The following is a 23477-nucleotide window of genomic DNA, read 5'->3' as shown; positions in this document are numbered from 1 at the left end:
TATTTCCAGCCACTTAAGCGGCTGCGGAGGGGTAGCCGTGTCAGACTCAGTTCCTCCTCCCCAGAGGAAAGCAGCTGCTTCCAGCCGCCCTGCCCTCCCCTTTAAAGGGAGTCTTGCCCTGCGCCCCGCCGCGGCCCCAGCGCTCTCCGGCCTCTCGCTCTGCCCAGCCGGGGCACCAGCCAGTCCGCGCCCCCGCCCGCGCCCCAACACCCGACATCGCGCCAGGTCATGGAGAGGAAAGCGCTGCTCCTGGTGGTCCTGGGCTTGTGGCTCCAGAGTCTGACCGCCGCCCGCGGAGGGGTGGCCGCCGCCGAGGGTAGGTTTTGCGCGCAAACTCCGCTCCACCTGCAGAGATGGAGAAGTTGGAAGGCGCCGAGAAGGGTCCCCAGAGTGGGATCTAGGAGGATGGGGAGGGGGCCTGCCCTGGATTACGCCCGGGCGGCTGGCTCCTGGTTCCCGCTTTTTCTGTTTCCCGGGTTCCCGCGCTGTCCCTGGCACCCGGGCTGCGGCCGCGTTGTTCCCGGGCGCACCGGGCCATCAGCCGGGACGGTCGGGGGTGTGACGGGCGGGCCGAGGGAGGCGCGGACCGGCCATCCCCTTCCATGGGGGGGCTGGAATGAAAGGCACGCGGGCCAAGGTGACCCCGGCTTGGCCCGGGGTGGCAGCGCGGGCAGGCAGTGGCCCCCTGGGGGGAGCCAGAGGGGGGCGGGTCCCGGGGCCGTGGCTCTCGGGCGCCCTGCTGGAGTGCGGTGGCCGTGGAGGGGACGCGCGTGCGGGGACCCGGTGCCCGGCGAGCGCGCTCCGCTCCCCTTAGAGCCCCAGGAGCCCCAGGAAAGCGCTAACCCTCCCGAAAACGACCCCCATCTGTGGCCACAAAGGCTTGGGACTTCCAGGTCTGCACTGGGCCACCTTCCCGCTCTGGGATCGCCAGCTAGCCGGGGCCTCCAGCCCCGCGGGGCAGCTGGAGCCTGTGGGTGCGCAGTGGAGAGGTCGCGGGCTGGACCGCGGTGGCCACCGGCGCCGCCTGCCCGCCTGGGTGACCGCGCCTGGGGCCCTGGGCGAATTTCTTTATTACAGAGTAGTGAGCCCAGCGAGACCCGCCCACAAGTGGGAACCCGTGTAACTTGAACCTTGGTTCAGCTAACACTGAGAGTAGTTTAAAAGGCCACTGAAGAAAGTCATAAAAGGAGGCGACATTTCCTTTTCTCCTGGGTGGTGGAGTTGCCATTAATCGCCCCGAGGTGCTTTTAGGGGACCCTTTGCAGCAGCTTAAGTTATATTCCAGTCTGCCCATGAGTGCCTCTAAAAGCCTGTTTGATGTCTCCAAGGCCTTCTGCAAGAACATTTTTTGTTAGGTTCAAAAGATGGACAGTCAGACAGTCCATCAGATCAGAATTGAACACAAAGACAAATATCTTTTTTAAAAAATCGGAGTTGGGGGTGGTGGCGCTGGTTTGTAATCCCAGCATTTGGGAGGCTGAGACAGTAGGATCGGGGTTCAAGAACAGCCTCAGCTACGTAGTGAGGCCCTTTGCAACTCAGTGAGACCCTGTTTCAAAATAAAGAATAAAAAATAGGGCTGGGGGGTGTATCTTAGAGGTGTAATTCCCCTGTTTCATCCCCAGTAACACACACGCGCACACACACACACACACACACACACACACACACACACACAAACCGGGTCAGGTGCCAGGTTGCAGGCCTGTAATTTAAGCTACTCAGGAGGCTGAGGCAGGAGGGTCACAAACTAGAGGCCAGCCTCTTTAACTTAGGGCAGCCCTGTCTCAAAATCAAATCAAATAAAAAGGGTTGGGGATGTAGTTCAGTGGTAGAAGCCCCTGGGTATAGTCCCCAATACCACCACCGGAAAATAGATCAATAAATCAATAAACCAGATCAGCCTGAAGATAGTGGAGATTCAATTCGAAAGTCTTAAACGTTTCATGTGATGGTATGTTCCTGTCTGTGTGTTTGACGCCAGATGAGAAGACTGTGGGAACAGGGGCCAGATTCTTATACTAGAAAGCACACCACCTATTATGTTACCTTCGCTGCAAAAACATGCCCAGAAATGCGTGGTCCACATTTCGTTTTTGCTGGGCTCCCTTAGGGTTTATGACCCTAAATTCTTAGGCAGGCCGGCGTCGCCTCTCTGGGTTTAGCTTCTTCAGCTGTAAAAATGGGGGCTGACAAGACTGAAAGTTCTCGGAGGCCCCTCTCATCCTTACTCTTTGATTTAACTGGACACTTGACCGGGGACTTAAATTGGATTTTATGCAGCACGTGCTTTTCTCGGCGGATTATTTCTGAGTAGACTTGAAGCGATTCCCTCTCCGCTGTGGCTCCACTTTCACTCTGCCCACTCTGGGGAAGACGCCTCTCTTACCTTCCCAGCCCTTTCTCCTCTGGATGAATTCATCGGAGAGGAAGGTGCAGCCGAGGGGGATGATATGGTCTGAGCTGACTTAGAAATCACTCTGATCCCGGGCGTGGTGGTGCACACTTGTAATCCCTGCACTTGGGAGGCTGAGACAGGAGGATCACAGGTTCGCAGCCAGCCTCAGCTACTTAGTGAGGCTCTCAGCAACTTAGTGAGACCCTGTTCCTAATAAAATATAAAAATAGGTCTGGGAGTGTAGCCTGGAGGTAGAAAGCTTCTGGGTTTCATCCTCAGTACTACAAAAATAATAGAAATCGCTCTAGATTTCTAAGGAAGGGCATGGCTGTAAAGGCACTGGCCTCAGGCTCTTATTCTTGGACACACTGCAGTCTTCCGTGTGGCCCCAATCAGGAAACTCGAAGGACTGAGAAAGGGGAGCCTGTAGGTCCCTGCTCAGGAGCTGCAGTTTTATTTGACTGGCCACTGTAAATTTCCAAGTTAACAACTGAGTTACTTATAACATGTGTTGAGAGCAAAACAGCAGATGCAATTGGGGTAGAGCTCAGCAAGGGGGTGATGACTATTAATTCCAGACAGTTCATGGCTGTCTGGAAAGGTAGAAGCCAGGTAGGGGGGGGGGCAGTCTCAGGGAAGGGTTTCACTTGCTTTCAAACAGTGTATTCTTCTCTCAGCTCTCTCTTCTGGCTTTCTTATGAGGGAGAAATTGAACTAAACAATTTACTGTCTTTATTATGTCAGATTGTTTGTAAAAAGTGCCTTAAAACATGCTACATGTTCCTGATCATTTCTTCTCGATCCGTTGCCACACTATTACCAGGAAGCTGCTCTGCTGTTAAATGAGGAGGTGTCTGGGGCATCCAAATGATAGCTGTTAATGACTGGATCACAAGGTGTAGGACAAGTATTCAAGCCGCAAATATCAAAATTTTTTGGGTCTGGGTGAAGATATCATTTGAACTTAGTCATAACATATTTCCAACTTTTGTGACAATAGCAATAAAAAGAAAATTATCATCATCAGGTTTGGGGGGTATTCTGTTACAGTGGACGAGACTTTTTGATCTGGGATCAAACGTTTGTCTTGTCATGGGTGGTTCTTGTCACATATTCATTCTCTCTCTCTCTCTCTCTCTCTCTCTCTCTCTCTCTCTTTGCAAAAGTCAGAGGCTTTCTGAACACACTGGGCTTCTGGCTTGCTTAGTAAGTGTGGGTTTGAAATGTACTCTGAACAATGTCTGCCCACTGGACTGTATGGCCTCGCTCGCATTGGTATCTTGTGGCCATTTAGAGACTGTCTTGATTCTGTGAGTGACACCATTTGGTGTCAACAAATGTTGGTTCATCCTAATGGAGGAAATAAATGTCTACCAGGAAGGAAGGAATGGGTTATCTTCCTTCCTGGGTGATGATATGTGTATATGTATACAGACATGTACATTATATCCACATATACATATTCTAACGGAAATGAGCCTATTAAACATGTGCCAATATTCTTTTTTTCTTTTTCCAGTCTGTTCTCTCAGAATGATCACTTTCATCCTACGTCATTTAGCGGTTTTGACTTTTGAATGAGGGAAGGAAACTGCCCCCGACTGCTCCCTGGCAGTAAATGGGACAAAGATGCTTCAATTAGCATGCTCACACGCAGTCTCCGTTACCATATTCCTGTTTTTCTCTTAGATGATAAAGCCTGTTTCTATGTTATACCATTCTGGCTCCAGATTCATTTAAGTTTGATATATAAGTTCACAGAATTTTTTAAGTAGTCTGAAAAATCCAAATCTTTTGGGGAGATGGCAGATAAAGAGCTCTGATTCTACTTTTTTCTACTGTTCTCATCCAAAGATAGCAATCTGGAAATCCACATGTACTTCTGATAAAAAGGGGAGGATTAAAAAGTTAATTATGGTGAAAAACAGCCTAAGAGTAAGTACTTCTTCTCTCCCTCTCTGTCTTCCTTCCTCCCCCCTTTCCTTACATTTTTTTTCCTTCTTCTTTTCCTCTGTGCCAACATGTGAGTGAATTTCTACGGGACGTGGTTAAAAAAAAAAACAACACAACAGTATAGTTAGATAAGTGCAGTCACCGCTATGATTTCCATGTGCAGAACACAATAGTTTCTTAGTAATGTCACATCAGATCAGTTCACCTGCCACCCCGGGAGCAATCCAAGGTGTACCGAAATAGCTAAACATACAGATTGACCCATAGCTGGGGTCCCTCTGCCTGCCTGTCTCTACGCGGTCTGAGACAGTTGCCCAAGGGATGACGGAGGTTTGGGGACAATCATTGATCTTCACAATGCTGAGACAGGCTTGAGGAGCTTCAAACATAGGCAGTGTGGAAATTCCTAGCAGAACACCAAAGAGAAGCAAAGATTGACCAGGCAGCAATATGATTTATCTAGCATAGCACTGAAACCAGCACATAGCACACCCTAAGTGATGGTATTCTGTCAAACTTGAAAAGGAAAACGCTTTCTTTCTTCTAGAAGTGAAATGGAAGTCTCCAAGTTCAAATTTGCCTGAGAATGTATGAATTTCCTGTTATTTTTCTCAGCAAGCAGCAGACCCAACACTGGTCGCAGGACAAAGAACCATGTACAGAATCTAATACAAGATATGCAGGTTGAATAGACTTTTTTTTTTTTCACGGAAATATACAAAGCTAGTGTTAGTCATTTGAGAGAATATTCTTGGTCATTTCTAAATCACTAGCATTACCAAGGCCACTGTAAGTTGCACAGTTCTAGGGACAAACAGACCAAAGTAAGTGGCCGTTCTGGAGTCATATAAAGTGATAGCCATTAATGGCCACGTGGCAAATAGATCTGTCTGCCGGGTTGCTCAGATCAGCTCTGCTTTGAAAAACCGATCATCCAACTTGTTAAAATTTAAGACTGTTAGAGAGGTGATGTGAGTTATTTAAGGTGGAGAGATGTGGGAGCAAGTGGAATTAATTTAGTTTTACATTTTCTAAAGCACTTTCTAAAAATAAATATTCTTGGGCGCTGAGAGTAGAATTAGACTAAATATATGCAATATTCTTTTGACTAATAATGGTAACCAGGTTTTCTGATGAGGATAGAAGAAGGAGACCGGGAGCTTCAAATAAGATGAGAGGCAGAACATCTTCTTGGTAGATAGAGATGGACTCGGTGAGGTTTCACTGCATGGAAATGGGAAAAGCTCAGTAGTATAGAGCAAGCCCTTATTTGAATAACTTAGAGCGTTGAGCAACTGTTGCCAAACTCACTTCTTTCTAATAAGTATGATCATTGAGAAAGGTCTCCATTTTAAGTAGTGAATATATATGTGTGTATGTGTGTGTGTGTGTGTGTGTGTGTGTGTGTGTAGGTATGAGCACATACATGTTTATGAACAATTTGTTGTATATAATGAACCACTCAGCCAGTAACCATACTATGACATAGGGGATTTGGAAAATAATTGATAAAAAAGGACAGTGCTGGCCAGTCCTCAGATAATCACATGAACCTAGTTTGAATGTCTATACTTACGCTATTACTATCTCATTCTTAGTTTTATTCTTGGCCTGACTTTTACATTGTGATTTTGAAATTATTTCAGATTTTGAAATTATGAAAAAATAAGCTTAGATTAAAAATTAGAGCTCTCCCTAGTAAACTTGTTTATCTCCTAAATGTCTTGAATCACAAAATCTAAACTCTGTGGGCTATTACCTTTTTATAGAAAAACAGGTGTTTTTTTAACTTGACAAGAAATTAAATAATTTCCCTTAATATAACTTTTTTGATTGTGCTTTACTTTGTGAAAAGAGTCTGATCGTCTTTGCAATATAATTTGCTTCAAGTGCCCCCTGTGATGCCATAAGTACTGTATAGAAATGCCCAGGATGGTTTACCAACATTAGATTTATTGGGTATAATTTCAAAAGCTACATTCTTTTGCTATCTGTCTCCAATCTGAAATTAACTTTGGAGAACTCATGTGAACTCTTTACAGCAAGTTTTGCTGTAGTTTTCAGTTCTGACTTTGTGTAGAGTCTGTCATATTTAAGAAAGAAAAGAAGTATCTGGACAAAATATTTGCCCTAGCTCATGGCTTGTACTGTCTATCTCAGCAACTCACGGAGGATTTCCCAAAACATTCGACATTCGAGCCAGTCTATCTTGCCATGAGAGTGGAATCAAGTCTACGTAAAAGCTTCCTTGAAGTCCCAGTTTTTCTTGTTGCTAATATTTTAAAAAGGCATGCTGGACAAAAGCAAATAACCTTCTCTCGAAAAGGCCTAACTGCGTAATATTGTGAGAAAATGTTTTGATGCAATCAGAGATTGTTTCCCCAATATGCTGTATGGTTAGAAGGCACCAGGAAAAGTATATTAAAACCCAACAACAACAAAGGCAAGGATACATAAGCAATTTTGATGCTCTCAAAGACGTGATGCTACTTGGAAGAAGTCAGTCTCCAAAGTTTACATCCTATGTGGTTTGATTTGGGTTGGGAATCAGAGATTTAAAGAGGGTGTAGTAGTGCATGAAACAAGGTGAACCATACAACACAGTCTGGCAATCAGTGTTCTCCAGGAGAATGAACTTTCAACTGAACCCGAGAGACCTAAGTTTTGGTTCTCACTTTCTTTCTGACCTTGGCCAAAACACTTAGATCCATGCATGGCTTGAGAAAAGATGGAATTAACTAAGCAATCCCCAAACAGCAGTTCACTTGGGTGAAACTACATACACATATACACACACCCTACCTGGAAGAGAGCTGAAGTCCAGGCTGGGAGACGCGGGAGATCTCAGTAAGTACTGCCTCACATAGTTAATGTCATCTCTGCCCATTATCACCACTGCAGCAGCAGCATCCAAATAGGATTGACAGTGGTTACCAGCTCGCCTAAAACACACCGTTCCAGCAAATAAAAACACACGACTCTTCAGGTAACCTCCTCCCCTACTTTTCCTTTTCCTACAGAAGGAAGAGGTTTTCAAGACATAGAAAGTAAATTTTCCCTAAGGACCCCTGAAGACACCGCCGAGGACACCTGCTACCTCCTCCCTGGAGTGACAGAATCCGTGGCTAACTGCCACTTCAACCACAGCAGCAAAACCTTCGTGGTGATCCATGGCTGGACAGTAAGTGGGTCTGGAGGAAGGCGTGGAGTGGGTGGCCGGGCCTGAGATCTTGGGCACCCCATGGCAGATTCACGTTGCACGCTTCTGCCTGCTCTCTGGAGGCTTTGCTTAAATACAAAGGAAGGCAGTCTTGGCGCAGAGTGGCATCTAAAGACACAGGTTGGTGACTATTCCCCTGGACCGTGCAGCCTTCATTTTAACACCGGACCTGGTTGATGATGCCTTTGAGCCAGCCATTCTTATGTGATGGGCAAAGGAGTCTCTGGTTTGAGACAGTGCAGTGTGTTATTGCTGGGAGAGCTGATGAGAGCCAGGAGTGGTCCTTACTCATCCAGCACAGCATCAAGCATGAAGAAAGCCACCTGTAAGTGTGAGGACAGGCTGGGGCGGAGCGAGGAGATGTGTGCTGCAGTGCTGGCTGGACCACGCTCCCCTTCTGCCTCGCAGTTAAGACCCTTCTCATCTCTGGGCCTCTGTTAGCTGATCTGTAAAATGAAGCAGTTGGGCTAGACTTCCCCAGGGGCCCCTCACTTCCAATGCTCCCTCGCTATTGTGTTAGGGAACTTGTCTAGAGACAAAAGAGGGCCAGCAAGCCAGGGCACGGGCATGCAGGCTGGTTGGAAAAGTGAAAATTGTGGTGAAATCTACTCACTTAAAATATTAATAAAACTGGGCGTGGTGGCGCACGCTTGTCATCCCCGCGCTTGGGAGGCTGAGACAGGAGGATCGCACGGGTTCGAAGCCAGCCTCAGCTACTTAGTGAGGCTCTCAGCAACTTAGTGAGACCCTGTTTTCAAATAAAATATAAAATAGGTCTGGGAGTGTAGCCCGGAGGTAGAAAGTCCCTGGGTTCCACCTCCAGTAACACACACACACACACACACACACACACACACACACACATCTATACACATCTCTACATGTGGTATATATACACATGTGTATATATACACATCTCTACATGCGGTTCTTGCTTAATTTGTTTCAAGCTTTTCAGTTGCCAGTGAGTAGACTGTATGCTTATGAAAAAGGATTTATATAAAACACATTGTTACAGATGCATTCTTTTTCATGTCAGAGCTTGTGAATGTTGTGATAGATACAAAATTTTAATGAGAACTAATTAGATAAGGAACGATGCACATCTAGTTCTGATTTCTTTCCTTCTAAGATGAAAACACCTTTGTTATTGGCATGATATGCAATTGCTGTAATTTTTTTTTTGGTGGGGGGAATTGAGCCAGGGCATTCTATCTCCGAGCTACACTCTCAGCCCTCCTTTTTTCATTCATTTTTCTTTCTTCTTCTTCTTCTTCTTCTTCTTCTTCTTCTTCTTCTTCTTCTTCTTCTTCTTCTTTTTTTTTTTTTTTTTTTTTTTTTTTTTTGTGTGTGTGTGTGTGTGTGTGGTCCTGGGGGTGGAACCCAGGGGCCTTCTACCTCTGGGCTACACTCCCAGACCTATTTTATACTTTATTTGGAAACAGGGTCTCACTAAGTTGCTGAGAGCCTCACTAAGAAGCTGAGGCTGGCTTCGAACCTGTGCGATCCTCCTGTCTCAGCCTCCCAAGCGCGGGGATTACAAGCGTGCGCCACTATGCCCGGCTCATCTGTTTGTTTTGAAACAGGGTATTCCTAAATTGCTGAGGCTGGCTTAGAACCCAGGATCCTCCGTCTCAGCCTCCCAAGGACTGGGGTTACAGGAATGCACCACCATGCCCTGCCAATTGCTGATGTTTTGGGGGGACATGCAGGCAGCTGTTTATAGAATTCATACAGATGTTTATTTTGATAAAATACATCTACTTACTAGCGATAACATAGTAAATGACATATCTTCTGATAAAAGTTCAGATTCCCAACATGAATCTTTTGATGTTTCAGGAGGCTTAAGCCAGGCAAAGGACTCTGGTGGTTTTTAGAAGCATTTCGGATATATATACAATGTGGCTTTCAGTCCTTTTCCAAAAAATGTATTTCAGCAACAGGAATAAGCTGGGTATCTCAGACATCTCAGCCTCATCCCTGAGAGAATTTTGAATGTAGAGTTTTTTTTAAAACAAAACTATGTTTCCTTCTCCTACTAAGAGGGCACGTGTAACTCTGTGTCAGTAGCACCAGTTGCTATCAAGGGCCCCACGGCCTGACTAGGCTTGTGTTCTTCCCGTCATGTGTTCTGTTGTTTGAGTGCCTGGCCTCCGAGGCTAGGCCACAGGCCATGGGCCAGAGTTTCCCTATCACACAGAGCCGTCAGGTTGATACAATAGCCAAGCCAGACACACTGATCTGGTCTCATCTCAGCCAATTCACTGGTGGTTCAGTGGGACCACCTGGGCCAGGTGGTGGGGGGGCTTCAATGTATCTAGCAAAGATTTCCAAAAGTCGTCCTGATTGTAGTACCTCAGAAAGAACCCCTAAAAACAAGACCTGAGTTGAGGAGAGTAGGTGCTTGGATTTTTTTCATCCCCTTTGTTTGGGGTTAGTTTTATCTGTGTTTTATGTTGAATCAAATGGAAAGGCCTAGATTAGCTGTTACCTAATTAATAGAAGTATCAGCCTCTGTAGAAATAAGTCAGATTATTTGCCCTTTTAAGGGCTGAGTAACTCGAAACATTGATAGCATAGAAACATTGATAGCATAGAGCAGCTCAGAGGCCAGAAGCAAACAGGGCTTTCCCACTTTAAGATAAGCAGCTAGTCCACTCAAGGGCACAGACTAAGGGAGATAAGGCCAGGCTCAAGAGACCCCAAAGAACGATTAGCATGTAGCGTGTACATCTCCGAGGGCGGTTCAGACACAGTTGTATGTACTCAGCTTTGCCACTTGCCTAGATGTACTGACTTTAAGTACAGAGCGCTCATGATGAAGCAGGAGGCCTTTAGTGTGGCTGGAATACGGAGCGATCCACACTGCATTCTGAGAAATGACAGCATCCTCCCCTGATCTTGAAAGGCAAGCCCTGCAAAGGGTGACCCGTGACCCCGGCCAGGATCACAGAAAAGGACCAGGTTCAGTTGATTCCCTCAGAGACCCACAATGCACCTGGACTCGAGGCAGCCGCCCTGAGATATGTACAAAGGAGGCTTCAATAAGTCCCTAATGGGCTAACATTACCTTTGTACCTTTTCTCCTCTGTTTTCTTTCTCTGTTAAAGTAGCCACAACACTGGTGTTTTATCACTGCAAGTAGATTGGGAAACAGAATGGCCACAAGTAGGAATGCATGAGGTGGAAGGGACCTTCGAGATCACCCGAGTCCAGCCCCTTTGTTGTAGAGGTGGCCTAGGAAGGCTTACGCCATTTACAGAAATATATTTAATGGGAGAGAGAGATCTGGAGTCAGTATCTTCTGAGTCCCAGCTGCCTTTTTCTACCATGGGGTACAGCAACTTGGTGAAAAATTGTGGATTTTATTTAATGTTGGGAGCGAAGCTAGGGCTCATGTTTGGATAGTTTTAGTGAACAGATAAACAAAGAAGGCATAAATTTGAAAGAACCGATCATATAAAAGTTCCAAATGAAAGTTCCAAATGAAGTTCCTTAGTTTGGGATTCCCAGGCTCCCATTTCTCTGTTGGAATTACACTAGGTATAATCTGGTTTTTACAAGTTTTTCAGTAAAAGCTGCGTTAAGCATAAATTTCAGAAACTTCTTTGTCTATTCAGTAAATAATTGAGCAGCCTTTACAGTAGCTACAATATAACCTGCTTTTGCTGTCACTAGCATATCAGCTCATGGAAGTGCTTCTTTATAAAGAAATATATGCATTTATGTTCTCTTACCCAATTTTTGGGAAACATTTATTAGCCTCATTGAAAGTAATTGAAATTAATTTCTTTAAAAGTAGTCTATAATTCTTCTATAGAATTTTATTTAATTCAGGCCATTCTTTTTTTAATTAATTTTTTTTCCGGGTTTGGGGATGGAACCCAGAGGCATTCGACCTCTGAGCTACAGTCCCTGCCCTATTTTGTACTCTTTATTTTGAAACAGGGTCTCACTGAGTTGCAGAGGGCCTCACTAAGTAGCTGAGGCTGTCCGTGAACTGTGATCCTATGGTCTCAGCCTCATGCGCCACCACGCCCGGCTCATTCTTTTTTTTTTAAATAATGGAAATCACTAAAGTTTTGCTAAGTTTATGAAACGTGCTTTTAAATGAAAAGTGTGATAAATCTCAACCTGTCATTGCCAAACTCAACACAGTCTTCTTCGGCACACCGAGCTAACAGGCACAGGTTTCCTAGCAGCCGTGAGGTTTAATTTTTCTGTCTGAGCCAATGAGTTTCCTTGCAGGTTTATTATTATCCACTCAATGTTGACTTCATGTGATGCGACTGCAGGTGGGTTTTTAAAGAAAGCCTTGTGTTGTCCTCTTCAGGTGACAGGAATGTACGAGAGCTGGGTGCCCAAGCTTGTGGCCGCCTTGTATAAGAGGGAACCAGACTCCAACGTCATCGTCGTGGACTGGCTGTCGCGGGCCCAGCAGCATTACCCAGTGTCTGCCGGGTACACCAAGCTGGTGGGAAAGGATGTGGCCAGGTTCATCAACTGGATGGAGGTAAGACCAGCAGAAAGAACCTTCTGTGTCCAAAACAGAGCTTGTGGCTACAGCCAGATGAATGGCTGATCTTTCTTGCTTTAGAACTTGCCCTCCATAGAGTTATTTTTGGGGGCAATTCAAATCTCCAGGATGAGCAGGGGCATTATCTTTTAGCCCAAAGCAGCATTATGATAAGAATGATAAGACTATCAAGTCAATTAACAATCCTGCCTGCTCTGCCCTTTGATATTTTCAGTGAATAGATCTACTGAGACCAAGAATCAAGCAGGCAGAAATAACAGGAGCTTATTATTCCAGGACAGAGGGAAGATGGCAAGTTCGGCCGGATCCTAGCCTACCAATTGGCTGGAACATGGGCGTTTTATCCTGGCTCTGCCCCCACTTAGAATACCAATCTCTCTGACAAAAATATTAACAGTATTTATTTCTTAGTGTGGATGAAGAATCCAGATTTTTATTGAGATAATATGACTCAACCTCATGTTTGAGGGGAGGAGTGAAATTGATCTAAGAGGCCAGTGGCTGGGAGGCGTATAGAATATGAATTATCTGAAGTCCAGAATTCTAACCTAGCTGCAAGTTTTTTCCCCTTTCGGGGAATGGCTTACTTTTCCGGACCATGCTCCAAAAATTACTTTTGAAAAGTTTCTTGGGTTTGCAAGGAAGCTAATACTCTGGCAGGGCCAGATTATTTACACCAAATAATTGGAGATTAAAAAATGATCTGTGCTTATTGGACTAAACATCAAAAGACAGTCCAAGCTGGGCAATGGTGGCGTACGCTTGTAATCCCCGCACTTGGGAGGCGGAGACAGGAGGATCGCACTGGTTCGAAGCCAGCCTCACTGGCTTAAGAGACCCTGTTTCCAAATAAAAATATAAAATAGGTCTGGGAGTATAGCCCGGAGGTAGAAGGGTTTTCAGGAACCCCAGTACCACAAAAAAAAAAAAAAAAAAAAAGGCAAAAGTAAAAGTGGTCTTGGCACTTTTACTAATCAGGAAAGTGAACTTGGATAAATCAGATCACCTGCCTTTGAATGAGAAGGCTGGACCATGTGTATCTCTGGTTTCTTGACTCTGCAATACTTTCTGATAAGTCACTGCTTGGCTAACCTTAAAGCATAAAGTAATGCAGGGTATTTATTTATTTATTTATTTATTTATTTATTTTGCGGGTCTGGGGATGGAACTCAGGGGCATTCAACCTCCGAGCTACACCCCCTTACCTATTTTTTATTCTTTATTTTGAAACGGGGTCTCACTAAGTTGCAGAGAGCCTCACTAAGTAGCTGAGGCTGTCTGAGAACCACGATCCTCGGGTCTCAGCCTCCCGAATGTGAATGCTGGGATTACAAGCGTGTACCACCACGCCTGGCTTCAGGGTATTTAAAGAAATGATGGCTTAAAGTTTATCACACACACACACACACACACACACACACACACACACGTATATATATTCACATAACTATATGTATATACACACTAGTATATATGCATACATACATACTAATATGTATACACATTTATAGGTAAATAATACAATTCAGGTTGTATGGGAAAACCTAATTTGAATCTGTTTAAAAAGAGTGAAAATCTCAACAGTAGAGAATTTTTCCTCTCTCTTACCCGAAACACAAAATTAAAATAAATAAGATCAGGCTGGGCATGGTGGCGCACGCTTGTAATCCCCGCGCTTGGGAGGCGGAGACAGGAGGATTGCGCAGGTTCGAAGCCAGCACTTAAGAGACCCTGTTTCCAAAAATAAAAAAAGTATAAAGTAGGTCTGGGAGTGTAGCCCGGAGATAGATGGGCTTCCAGGAACCCCATTACCACCAAAAAAAAAAAAAGAGAGAGAAAAATAAATAAGATTGCCGGGTGTGTTGGCCCACCCTAGTAATCCCCCCCTGCCCACCAAGCTTCGAGGCAGAGACAGGAGGATCATGCAGGTTCGAAGCCGGCCTCGCTGGCTTAAGAGACCCTTTTTCCAAATAAAAATATAAAATAGGTCTGGGAGTGTAGCCCTGAGGTAGAAGGGTTTCGAGGAATGTCAGTACCACCAAATAATAATAATTAATAATAATAATAATAGTAGTAATAATAATAAGATCAATTTATAGTAGTAGGCATATTTTGAAGACAATATTTTTCCTTCCTTCTGCCCTCCCTCCCTCCCTTCTTTCCTTCCTTGGCTTTGTGCATGTTAGACAAGAGCTCTGCCACTGAGCTACATCCTCAGCACCATTTTATTTCTTTTAGTTTTGGTGTAGGGCAAAGAATTATAAGAACTTTCTTTTTCTTCCACAGGATAATTTTAACTACCCTGTGGACAATGTCCATCTCTTGGGATACAGCCTTGGAGCACACGCCGCAGGAATTGCAGGAAGTCTGACTAATAAGAAGGTCAACAGAATTACTGGTAAGGAATCCATTCCCACAAGAGATGAGGAAGCCCTCATTCTGAAAGAGAATCAGAGCACGGTTTGCAAAGCAACCACACATGCGTGGTATTCTTGTAGGGCACCTGCCTGGCTTTGATTATCTCAGGATTAGGCTCCTTTTCAGGAAGAAGATCCAGTACAGATGGTTGCTCTCATGGACTTAGCACCTATCAGATATGCCATGAAAGTAGAGTTAAACAACAGATGCCCACAGGTGGCTCTGAGAAGCCAGTTCCCCTCCTCCCTCTGCTCTCTGCTTTGGTTACGGATTGCACCCATGTTATCACCTTTCGCATCAGTACTAGGGAGAATAAAAAAGGATCTGTTCCAGAGGCCAGATGCAAAGAAGACAGTCATTCAGGCTGTGGCAATCGATGGTATGGCATCCAGAGAGAAAGAACTCACCACTGTTTAAAGTTCTTCTCTCCAGATTCAGAAATAATTTGCAAAGAATATTGTCATCATGAGTGAAAATCCTGCATATATAAATAATACAATTCTAAATGTATGGTAGAATTTTCTAATTTATATCTGCTGTTACAAAAAAGAAAGAAAATCCCAGCATTAGAGAATGTCCTTCTTTCTCTTACTTCATTTTATCTCTCTTGCCTGACTAGTTTAAGAGGCTCAAATTTCATTTTAGGAAAGCCTCGGCCTACTTTTATGAATCTCAGTAATTTAAAGAGCTAATTGCTGTGTACTAGGAGCTAATAAGAATTGAAGTGTTGGTCAGTTGCATTCACGTGATGTGCAGTGGAATGCTGGTGTTTACCAATGAGAACTAAAACTAGTGCAGGTTTAAAAGTCTACGGAACCTTTCTCTCCCACCAAGGTCTGGATCCAGCAGGACCTAACTTTGAGTACGCAGAAGCTCCCAGTCGCCTTTCTCCTGATGATGCAGATTTTGTAGACGTCTTACACACCTTCACCAGAGGCTCGCCCGGCCGAAGTATTGGAATCCAGAAGCCAGTAGGGCACGTTGACATTTATCCCAATGGGGGCACTTTCCAACCAGGATGTAACATCGGGGAAGCTATTCGTGTGATTGCAGAGAGAGGCCTTGGAGGTAAATACGATTTACCAATAAAATAAGGACCTTCGGTCATAGATGCCTAGGACGGGATCCTAGGCTCATCCTATCCTAACATCACACCTACCCTACTTTTGATGTGCAGAATGAAACACCTGCTGTGGATTTTCTGAGGAAGTAACACTTTCCCTGTGTCTCTTTCTCCCCAGATGTGGACCAGCTAGTGAAGTGCTCCCACGAACGCTCCATTCACCTCTTCATTGACTCCCTGTTGAACGAAGAAAACCCAAGCAAGGCCTACAGGTGCAATTCCAAGGAAGCCTTTGAGAAAGGGCTCTGCCTGAGCTGCAGAAAGAACCGTTGCAACAATGTGGGCTACGAGATCAATAAGGTCAGAGCCAAGAGAAGCAGCAAAATGTACTTGAAGACGCGTTCTCAGATGCCCTACAAAGGTAGGCTGGGGCCCTTTGTAGGAAAGTCAGCTCCATCTATTTTTAGCATGCATTGCTTCTGTCCATCCCAACAGAGTTAAGCAAGGGATACCACTAGACCCCGAGCCCTCATTTGTGTTCCTGTTGATGCAGAGGCCGCCACATGGACCCATTTCACTGATGCTCCTAGTTCCCACCGCCAGTAAAGCCCCAGGGTTCGTACTGGGATTTGCAGCCCCACCTGGCACCTCTTCTGTAGCTCTAACCATTATCATAGTTCAGCCTGTTAGAACTGGGCTCAGAGCTATTTTGAAACTATTGCCCTGAGAACCACACACTGTGGTGGTTGGGCCAGATCCAACCTTTATCTGCATTTTTAAAGAAAGTTTTATTAGAACATGACCACACACATTTATGTCCTTATTATCTAGGGTGGTTTTGTTTTGTTTTTTTGTTTTTTGGGTTTTTTTTTTTTTTTTTGCTACAAGGGCAGAGCTGAATGGTTAAAAAAAAAAAAAAGATCAAATATTGACGCCTGGGCTCTTTACAGAAAGTTTGTCACTATCAAAGTTTGCTTTATGTGAAGAAAGAGCCATCCGGATTTTAAAATTCAACTATTTAGCTGAGTGTGGTAGTGTATGAATACAATCCCAATACTTGGGAAGCTGAGAAAGGAGGGTCACAGGTTCAAGGCTAGCCTCAGCAGCTTAGTGAGGCCGTCTGTAACATAGCAAGACCTTGCTTTCAAGCAAGAAATAAAAAGGGCTGGAGCCAGGTGTGGTGGTACACGCTTGAAATCCCAGTCCTTGGGAAGTTGGGACAGAAGGATTGTAGGTTTGAGGCCAACATCATACATAATGAGGATCTCTGCAATTTATTGAGACACTGTTTCAAAATTAAGAATAAAAAGCCAGGTGTGGTGGCGCACGCTCATAATCCCCGCGCTTGGGAGGCAGAGACAGGAGGATTGCACAGGTTCGAAGTCAGCTTCGCTGGTTTAAGAGACCCTGTTTCCAAATAAAAATGTAAAATTAGGTCTGGAAGTGTAGCCCGAAGGTAGAAGGGCTTCCAGGAACCCCAGTAACACCAAAAAAAGAAAAAAGAAAAAAGAATAAAAAATAGGGCTAGAGGCGTAGTTTGGAGGTAAAATGCCCCTAGTCTCAATCCCTAAGTACTGAAAAAAGAAATGGGAGTGCTGGAGTATAGCTCAGGGTAGAATGTCGTGGTTCAATCCCTAACACCAGAAAGATAAATAAAAAGAAAAGAAAATTCAACTATCTCTGAAAGGCAGGAAAATACCAAACCTGCTAAGCTATGTCAATTTGCTCTACCCTGGAACTTTAGGCTTGGTCTCTTGCTTAGAGGAAGATCTAAAGGAATGGAGGGGGAAAGGGAGAGGAGGTCATCAGATAAATTTGGCAAGGGAGATTGATTTCAGAAAGGCTGGCCTCTCTGGGGTGCTGGTGGCTGTGTGAGGGGAGGGAAGATATTAAAATGTATCTGCTGTTGGTGCCTGTTTGTAAGAGGGTTTGCTAGACTCCATGGAGGGCATTTGATTGTATAGAGACTGGATTCTAGGAAAATATTTTAGACTATAAAGGGAACCCTCAGTTTTCCCAGCTCTTCAGAACCTAGGAGTATGTGTGAGGTACAGAGGAGACTGTAATCTGAAGACAGGGTCAGTCTCCACTATCCCTGCATCCTTCATATGCCAGCAGCTCAGGGATGCTCTTTCAGTGTTCCCTGGGGCCACCTGGGCACTCCCAGCCTCTCCTGCTGATGTCCTGATGCTCCCTGAAAAAGCTCTGTTTTAAAAAAAGATAGCCAGGCGTGGTGGCGCACGCTTGTAATCCCTGCACTTGGGAAGCAGAGACAGGAGGATCGCACAGGTTCGAAGCCAGCCGCGCTGGCTTAAGAGACCATGTTTCCAAATTAAAAAAAAAAAAAAATAGGTCTGGGATTGTAGCCCATAGGTAGAAGGGCTTCCAGGAACCCCAGTACCACCAAAAATAAAATAAAAGATAAAAAATAAAAAATAGGGCTAGGGATGTAGCTGGGAGGTAGAATGCACCTGGGTTACACCCCCAGTACTGCAAAAAAAAAAAAAAAAAAGAAAAGTAGCTCTTACTAGTTGTGGGGTTCTGTTGTTTGTTTGTTTTTTCTTTTTGTGTTTGCTCAGTATCTAACTAGATAACTATAAAAAATGCAGCTCCACAGAATAGAGGTTGCCATCAGCTGATCATCATAAAATGTATTAAAACCTTTTTCATTAGAATAAATGGCCAAAGTAGCATTAAAATATAGTTTTGTTCTAAGACATCAGTGTTAAGAATCTGTGCTTCCGCTTAAGATAAATTGTATTTACTAGACAGCAGCACAAATAAGAAAAAATTCTGACCAAGATTTTTTAAATAAATTTTTATTGGTGCATGGTAGTCATACATCTTAATGGGATTAAAAAAAAAAAACAACCTTGGGGAGATATACATGCACACATCACCCAATCAGACCTTACCCAAGCCCTAACCCCTTCCCTCCCCCTCCCTCCTTCCCATGCTTGGTTTCCTGATTGATTTTGATATGTTTGTTTAAGTACATCGATATAACAGAAAAAAAACACATCACAATAGTCCCCCACCATCTTATTAGCTATGTTTTAGACTGCTGCCTTCCTATCCTTTTAACTCTTCCGAGTTTTGTTTGCTCGGTTCAGAGGCACGGGGTTTCCCGTCCATCACAGCCCCAGTTTTCTGAAGGGGAGCCTCATCAAGGCTTGCACTTTCCAGGTCCGACCACTTAACTGTGTGATACGAAGAAATCTTTCCAAGCCCTTAGATGGTGCCACGTGGTGCACTTGCTGCTTGGGTGCTAATGAGCTTCGTTCTGTGGGTCTGAACTGCTGCATTATTTGGGGACTGTGGTGTTTTCCTGAAGCCTGACCAGCCCTCATTTCAATTCCCTTCGTTACAGTCTTCCATTACCAAGTCAAGATTCATTTTTCTGGGACCGAGAGTGAAACACAGACCAACCAGCCCTTCGAGATCTCTCTGTACGGCACGGTGGCCGAGAGTGAGAACATCCCCTTCACCCTGTGAGTCTCCTTTTACTTCACCGGTGGGTCGGTCGTGGGAGCCAGTTCTGCTGGGGCCCTTGGTCTGAGAAGCAGAGGCAGAGGCACACGTGGAAAGGAAGTGTCCAGGTTAAGAAGTTAAGATCTCACAACTGAGGTCTGTGCCTTACTTTAGGTTGCAAAAATAGTTCTTCCAGTTGGCCATTTTACTTTCATTTATTACCCATTTTTTCTTTTTCTTTGATTATCTTTTACCTTTATACAAAGAAATGAAGCAAAACAATGAAATTCCCTCAAAACTAAAAACATAAATGAACAGTAAAAACAAGAAACTACATTATAATGTCAATATAATAGGTGTAGATGACAGAAGTGGTACAAAACCCATGACAAAGTGTTACCCCTTACTACTGATCAAAAATGTACAAAATGAGGCACGTTCATGATATCCTAAATAAGCAACCCCTCTAACCCCAGTGCTGATGAGACGAGGAAGCCGCGTGCCCACCTGGGCTGTCATTTGTTGCTAGAACCTTCGAGGTAAGCAAGTTGGCCATGCAGTCACTTTCTTCAGCTGTAAAGTATAATTAAGAAATGTAGTGACCTCTTTTTTAGCATTCTGAGTAAATGGTCAACAGAATTTTTTTTTTTTTTTTTTTTTTTTTTTTTGCGGGTCTGGGGATCGAACCCAGGGGCATTCGATCTCCGAGCTACAAGCTACACCTCCTGCCCTATTTTTTATTCTTTGTGTGTGTGTGTGTGTGTGTGTGTGTGTGTGTGTGTGTGTGTGTGTGTTGGTACTGGGGGTGGAAGCCAGGGGCCTTCTACCTCTGGACTATACTCCCAGACCTATTTTTTATATTTTTATTTGGAAACAGGGTCTCTTAAGCCAGGTGAGGCTGGCTTCGAACCTGCGCGATCCTCCTGTCTCAGCCTCCTAAGCGTGGGGATTACAAGCGTGCGCCACCACGCCCGGCTTTTATTCTTTTTTTTGAAACCGGGTCTCACTGAGTTGCAGAGGCCTCGCTAAGTAGCTGAGGCTGTCCGCAAACCGCAATCCTCCAGGTCTCAGCCTCCTGAATGCTGGGATTACCAGCGTGCGCCACCACACCCTGCTTCAACAGAAAATTTTAAAAAATGTTTTTACCGTATGTCACACTTATTATAGTGGTGCATATAGTAGCATAAATTAGAAACTCTTAATATTGAGTAAATTGTGGTCTTTCAAGTCAACATAGTCAAGCTAGCCTTTAAAAATTATAATGATAGCAAGCTAGGTAAAACGTAGTAAAATGTTGAACATAATATGAAGGAGAGCAATGAGGCATAAAGAATTACATATGTGTTGTGATTGGAGAAATATATTCTATATATTTATATAATATATAGATACTACATGAATAATATATGTAATATCATTATGAAGGAGAAATATATTCACATATCAATACAAATTGGAAAGAAACAATGGAAATGAAAATGATGAATGAATTCAATTTCTCTTCAGAATTGTATTGAATTCGGGCATGGTGGCGCACGCTTGTAATCCCCGTGCTTGGGAAGCGGAGTCAGGAGGATCATGCAGGAGGACCCTGTTTCCAAATTTAAAAAAATATAAAAATAGGTCTGGGAGTGTAGCCCAGAGAAGGGTTTCCAGGAACCCCAGTACCACCAAAAAAAAAGAAAAAAAAGAATTGTATTGAATGGTTCAGACTATTGGGGTAAGTGCTTAGACAGAAAAAGGAGATGAACATATCTTTTGAAACACACGAAACTCCATGGGCATTCATCATGAGTGTTTCTTTGGACATTTTTGCGTTTTTAAAATAGTGCCCAAACAATAAAGCTATTTACATCTTGGGAGGAGGGAAGAGAAAAAGCTGATTTCCAGAACTAACCAAATGCATTGAAAAAAAATTTTTTTTTTTTATTCAGGCCTGAAGTTTCTACAAATAAGACGTACTCTTTCCTGATTTACACAGAAGTAGACATCGGGGAGCTGCTAATGATGAAGCTGAAATGGAACAGCGACTCTTACTTCACTTGGCCAGACTGGTGGAGCAGCCCGGGCTTTGTCATTGACAAGATCCGAGTGAAAGCGGGGGAGACTCAGAAAAAGTAATTACGCTGATTTCTCTCCATTCACTGCAGGCCTGAATGTCACTACCTAAGGCTCTTATATCAGGAACCTTCAATGTTCAGGTGCAGCTTTAGTAAAGCTCATCGTTAGTCCTATGTGGCCAAGATAACTATACCTAGAATATTTTCAGGGTATTCTTTTGTTATACTGGGGGAATGTTGACTATCCTTGTGTTTTGCATTGGGGATTTTTTTTTCCAGATATGGACTCTGCATGTCCATAATGGGATAGCTTGAGGATGGGATTCAAGTCTAAATGCAAGATTCATTTATGTCTCCTGTGTGCCTGGTACACAGAGTGGGAAGAAGGTGATGTTAGACAGTATTTTTATTGTGCTTGCATTTTGACTTCAACTTGAAGTCAGCTGTAGAATGTCCCATTTGTGGCATCATGTTGGGACGCAAAAAGTTTTAGATTTTAGATTTCAGGTTTTGGGATTCGGAATGCTCAAATCATGGTTCTTCTGCCTTTTAAGTAAGAAAACTGTAAGCCTTGAATTACTCATAGTTGTTTAGTGTGGTAGCAGGGGATTAGAAGCCAATAATTTCAGCGTTCATTTATTACTATTTTTTGCATGCACAAAAGGGTTGTGGAACAAACCCAGAGATGGTACTTTGACATTCACAGACTAAAACCAATCTCTTGGAAAAGGATGAGATTTCAAGATAATCTCATTCTGTTTCCTCAGTCCCATTCTTTATCTCCATATCTATAAAATGGATTGCTCTGAGCATGGTGGTCCATGCCTGTAATCCCAGTGTACCTAGGAGGCTGAGACGGGAAGATCACAAGTTCGAGGCCAGTGCCAGCAACTTAGAGAGGTCTTTAGCAACTTAGTAAAATCCTATTTCCAAATAAAAAATAAAACCCTGTAGGCTTCAGTCCTCAAGATCTCTCTCTCTCTCTTGCTCTCTCTCTCTCTCTCTCTCTCTCTCTCTCTCTCTCTCTCTCTCTCTCACACACACACACACACACTTACAATGATTGCATAGAGAGCTCCATAGAATTTACAACTTTTATGCTAAATGTGTAAGGATTTTGCAAGCGATAGTGTGCTGTAATCATTAGTAAAAACATCTCTTTAGAGTTGAGAAATTTTTTCTCTTTCCTGATTTGTTTCTATGCTGCAAAAAGATGCTATGGATGGAAAAGCTACTCAGAGCATTTGTTTCTCGACCAGGGCCAGCTGAGGGTCACCCCTGGGACCGCAGTGCAGTTACTAAGAGGTGGTGAGGTTGATCTTGCGCCGTCTTGGTGAGAGCTGCGAGTTTAAAGCTGCTCCAGGCCGTGTGCATGCCTGTCTAGATAGATGAGCTCGCTCATTTGCTGAGCACTGGGTTAAGCCTCTGATTCAGAGGTGCCCTGAATGGTACAGCTAATTAGTGGAAATATGAACACAATTACCAGCAGGATCTTCTAGGATCTAAATAGCCTGGACTTATTATCCCACACGACATCTTAACATCTATTTCCTTCCACAGGGTCATCTTCTGTTCGAGGGAGAAGGTGTCTCGTCTGCAGAAGGGCAAGTCATCGGCAGTATTTGTGAAATGCCATGACAAGTCTCTGAATAAGAAGTCTGGCTGGTGAGCATCTCAGATCAAAGTGCCCAGCCTCCAGGGGAGGCAGCTTCCTGCCCATGGCTAACAGCTGAGCCTGTGGTCCGAGCCCTTGGAGGCCATCTCTCTCAGCTATTCTCCTTACATACCATATGGGTCCATTTGCTTTTGGCAATACTTGCTCTTTCTCTTCTCTTCCATTTTTATTTATTTTTCCTTCCCGTTCCTAACCCTTGTCCCATGAACACAGTTTAGAATTTTCCTTCTCAAACTACCCCTGGTGCCTCACTTTTGTTCCTGCCACGGAGGTGTCTCTGCTCCCTCTCGGGTGCTCTGTGCAGGGCAGGAACCCCAGGGTTAGTGGCTGCCGTCATGGCAGCAGGTGTATCTCCCCAAGATATATCCGGGGGTGAAAATGTCTCATGGCATCAGCTACAGCCACACAGCCGGATTCTCCAAGTGACCGCAGTCTCCAGGACACAGAACCAACAGGGTAGGACCAAGCCCCAGCCTCCAAGCCCAAAGATGGGCGCTGATAGAACAAGCGCATGGAGACTCTTGTCTTCACTCTCTCAAAACAACTGCTGGCGCTCTCCTACCTGACCTTTAAGGCTAATCCACATGGCAGCTGCTGTCGGAATCTTTCCGGAACGTCATCGCTGAGTAGAAACCAAGCATGTGACTTCCCCGCTCCCCTCCTGAGCTCTCGGGAGGGA

The 23477-nt window shown here is 44.4% G+C and overlaps 1 protein-coding gene across 1 annotated transcript; it reads left to right on the top strand.

Annotated features, from left to right (window-relative positions):
- Nucleotides 1–228: 228 nt before the first annotated feature.
- LPL (lipoprotein lipase) lies at nt 229–22792 on the top strand (the record flags this gene model as incomplete). The annotated part of the gene is made up of 9 exons (XM_080710449.1): nt 229–316; nt 7372–7532; nt 11908–12087; nt 14398–14509; nt 15364–15597; nt 15771–16013; nt 18963–19083; nt 20998–21180; nt 22684–22792. The coding sequence occupies 9 exons, from the start codon at nt 229–231 to the stop codon at nt 22790–22792; spliced, it is 1431 nt and encodes a 476-aa protein (XP_080566575.1).
- Nucleotides 22793–23477: the final 685 nt, after the last annotated feature.

Source organism: Muscardinus avellanarius, assembly GCF_963383645.1.
Source record: "Muscardinus avellanarius genome assembly, chromosome: 14".
In the NCBI taxonomy this organism is placed as follows: domain Eukaryota; kingdom Metazoa; phylum Chordata; class Mammalia; order Rodentia; family Gliridae; genus Muscardinus; species Muscardinus avellanarius.
Note: the sequence above shows the minus strand (reverse complement) of the source record. Positions and strands in the feature narration are given on the sequence as shown.